Raw genomic sequence first — 2,704 nt, forward strand, 5'->3', positions numbered from 1 at the left:
TCCGGCCTGATTGAGAACCGACAGATGGATAGCCGTGCTGTGACAGGGTGCGTTGAACATTTTCACTGAGAGGATGGGAGGTAGCCACTGACAACGGTGAAACCCTTGCATACAGCTTGCCATGGAAGGAGCCTTGCGTGCTTGAAGAAGAAGACAGTAGGAAAGCAGAGATTCAGAAGATGGAGCATCTCCAAAACCTCAACCTATTCCCCATTACTGCAGAACAAGTACTTATTTCATGTTCTTTTACTTTTCACAATCAACCCTAATAATTATTGATATCCTGACTAAGAGTTACAAGATAACCATAGCTTGCTTCAAGCCGACAATCTCCGTGGGATCGACCCTTACTCACGTAAGGTATTACTTGGACGACCTAGTGCACTTGCTGGTTAGTTGTGCGGGATTGCAAAGTGTGATTGCAATTTCGTGCACCATTCCACAACGGGCAGTCCTCCTTAGAGAAGCGCCACCACCACTTGAATAGAAGCGACGCATTCCTAAGTAAAGCATTCCCGACCCCCAACCCACCTAGCTTCTTTAGAGCTTGAACCACCTCCCATTTCATAAGCAGAATACCATTATGCACATCTTCTTTACTCCACAGAAACCTTTTTCAAAGTCCAATTATCTTATCTGTAACTGCTTTTGGCATCTTATACAAGCTTAAGTAGTAAACCAGAAGACTGTTTAGAATAGATTTGATGAGAACCAACTTACTAGCCTTGTTAAGAGATTTAGCTTTCCATAGGCTCAGCTTATCTTCCACCTTGTCTATAATCGGTTTCCAGGTCTTCACCAACCAAGGATTTGCGCCTAAGGAGATTCCCAAGTACCTGATCGGTAACGCAGCTTCGGCACAACCCAACAAACCACACATATTAGTCACCCATTCCTTCTCACATTTGACTGGAATCAAGCTTGACTTGTCGTAGTTAATACTCAGGCCAGACATTAACTCAAAACAACGCAGGAGTCTCTTATAATTCAACACTGTCTTCGTATCCTGAGGGTAGAACAATATCGTGTCATCGGCGAATTAGAGATTTGACAGCTCTATGTTGTCCCGTCCCACCAGCAATGGAGAAATACGTCCATTCCTTACTGCCTCACCCACCATCCTGTGCAAAACGTCAACGACAAGAACAAAAAGAAAAGAAGAAAGGGGATCTCCTTGTCTGAGTCCCCTCTCCATCTTGAACGGCTTGGATGGTGACCCATTTATCAACACTGACATAGATGTTGTGGTCACACATTCCTTCACCCATGTCCTCCATCTAATACCAAAGCCCATCTTCTGTAGCACTATATCCACAAAACTCTATCTCACCTTGTCATAAGCTTTCTGAAAGTCTAGTTTGACAATTGCCACCTGCTTCCTTCGTAGCTTCAGCTATTGGACCGTCTCACAAGCAATGAGAGCACCATCATGTATTTTTCGGCCATTTACAAATGCAAACTGGGTCTCCCCTACTAGATGTGGTATCACTGGGTGCATTCTTCTTACCAGCACTTTTGATATCACCTTATAAACACAACCAACCATACTAATCGGTCTTAGGTCTTTGATTTCCTTAGCCCCCACAAACTTTGGAGTTAGCACCACCCAAGTAACATTAGCCTCTATTGGTAGCTTCGCACTCTGTAAAAAACCCAACACAGCTGTAGTAAATTCCTGGCCAATCTCCTTCTAATATTTCTTTATGAAGTTCATATTATAGCCATCACTTCCTGGAGCTTTACTTGATTCACAATCCCAAACCGCCTCTCGTATTTCCTCCGGTGTTGGCATTACCTCTAGCACTGCTGCCTCTACCTCCTTGATGCAAGCAGAAATTGGCGAATTAAAAATTATTAAAATATATACGTTGCAAGTATAGTTCTTAACTCGCCAAAAATCCACTTATCAATTTAGAAAGGTGTCACAGAAATTTGAAATTAAAATACTGGGAGTATGGATCCCAGGTCGTCTCCCAACGAGTTGCAGAAAAGTGTGCTATTTTATTAATCAGATGTTTTCAAAAAGGTTTGAGTTGAGTAAACAGGAAATTAAATTGGAGAATTTGAATAATGCAAATAAAAGCCTTGACTGGGAGTTGATTAGTTGGAAGCCCCATTATTGTTGAATTACTCTCTAGATTAATTGATAATTAAAGGTTATCCCGTTTAGTTATCTCTTACTAGGTAAGGGAAAGTCAAACAAGTTGGAATGCTACGTCCGTTCACAAGTTGCAACCCACTTAATTAAAAGGGATTGATGTTAGTGACTAGAGGGCAATCCAACAATAAACTCAATTACAATCTTTCTTTTAAGCCTTCCAACTCAAGGGTTCCTTTCAATCAACTCCCCATCAAGTTAGGGAACTACTCACTCATTGTGAATATAAAATTCATAACACATGAAAAAGAATTGAAGAAAGACATTGTAAATAAAAATCAAAATAATCAATTAAAAATAAAAGTAATCCTTGTATTAAATAATCCTAAAAATATTCCAATGGTAAAATTAAGTAAAGCAAAGGACATGGAAGAGTAAAGCCAAGTAAAGAAAACGAACTAGAATGATGAAGTCTTGATGAGGTAATAACTCTTCTCAGTATCCCAATGCAAAAAGTGGTAGAAAAATAAAATCCTAATAACTATGAATGTGTAGAGAGAAAAACCTAGAGGAGGAGTAAAAACTAGATCTAAAACTAAAACTGTC

The 2,704-nt window shown here is 40.1% G+C and overlaps 1 protein-coding gene across 1 annotated transcript; it reads right to left on the minus strand.

The window, feature by feature from the left end:
• Window positions 1–616: 616 nt before the first annotated feature.
• Window positions 617–1,294, minus strand: LOC107479182 (uncharacterized). The gene is made up of 2 exons (XM_016099328.1): window positions 1,118–1,294; window positions 617–1,006 (listed from the first exon to the last, which is right to left on the minus strand). Exons 1-2 carry the CDS (start codon window positions 1,292–1,294, stop codon window positions 617–619), a joined length of 567 nt encoding a protein of 188 aa, XP_015954814.1.
• Window positions 1,295–2,704: the final 1,410 nt, after the last annotated feature.

The sequence above is a fragment of the Arachis duranensis genome, chromosome 3 (assembly GCF_000817695.3).
Source record: "Arachis duranensis cultivar V14167 chromosome 3, aradu.V14167.gnm2.J7QH, whole genome shotgun sequence".
NCBI classification, from domain to species: Eukaryota; Viridiplantae; Streptophyta; class Magnoliopsida; order Fabales; family Fabaceae; genus Arachis; species Arachis duranensis.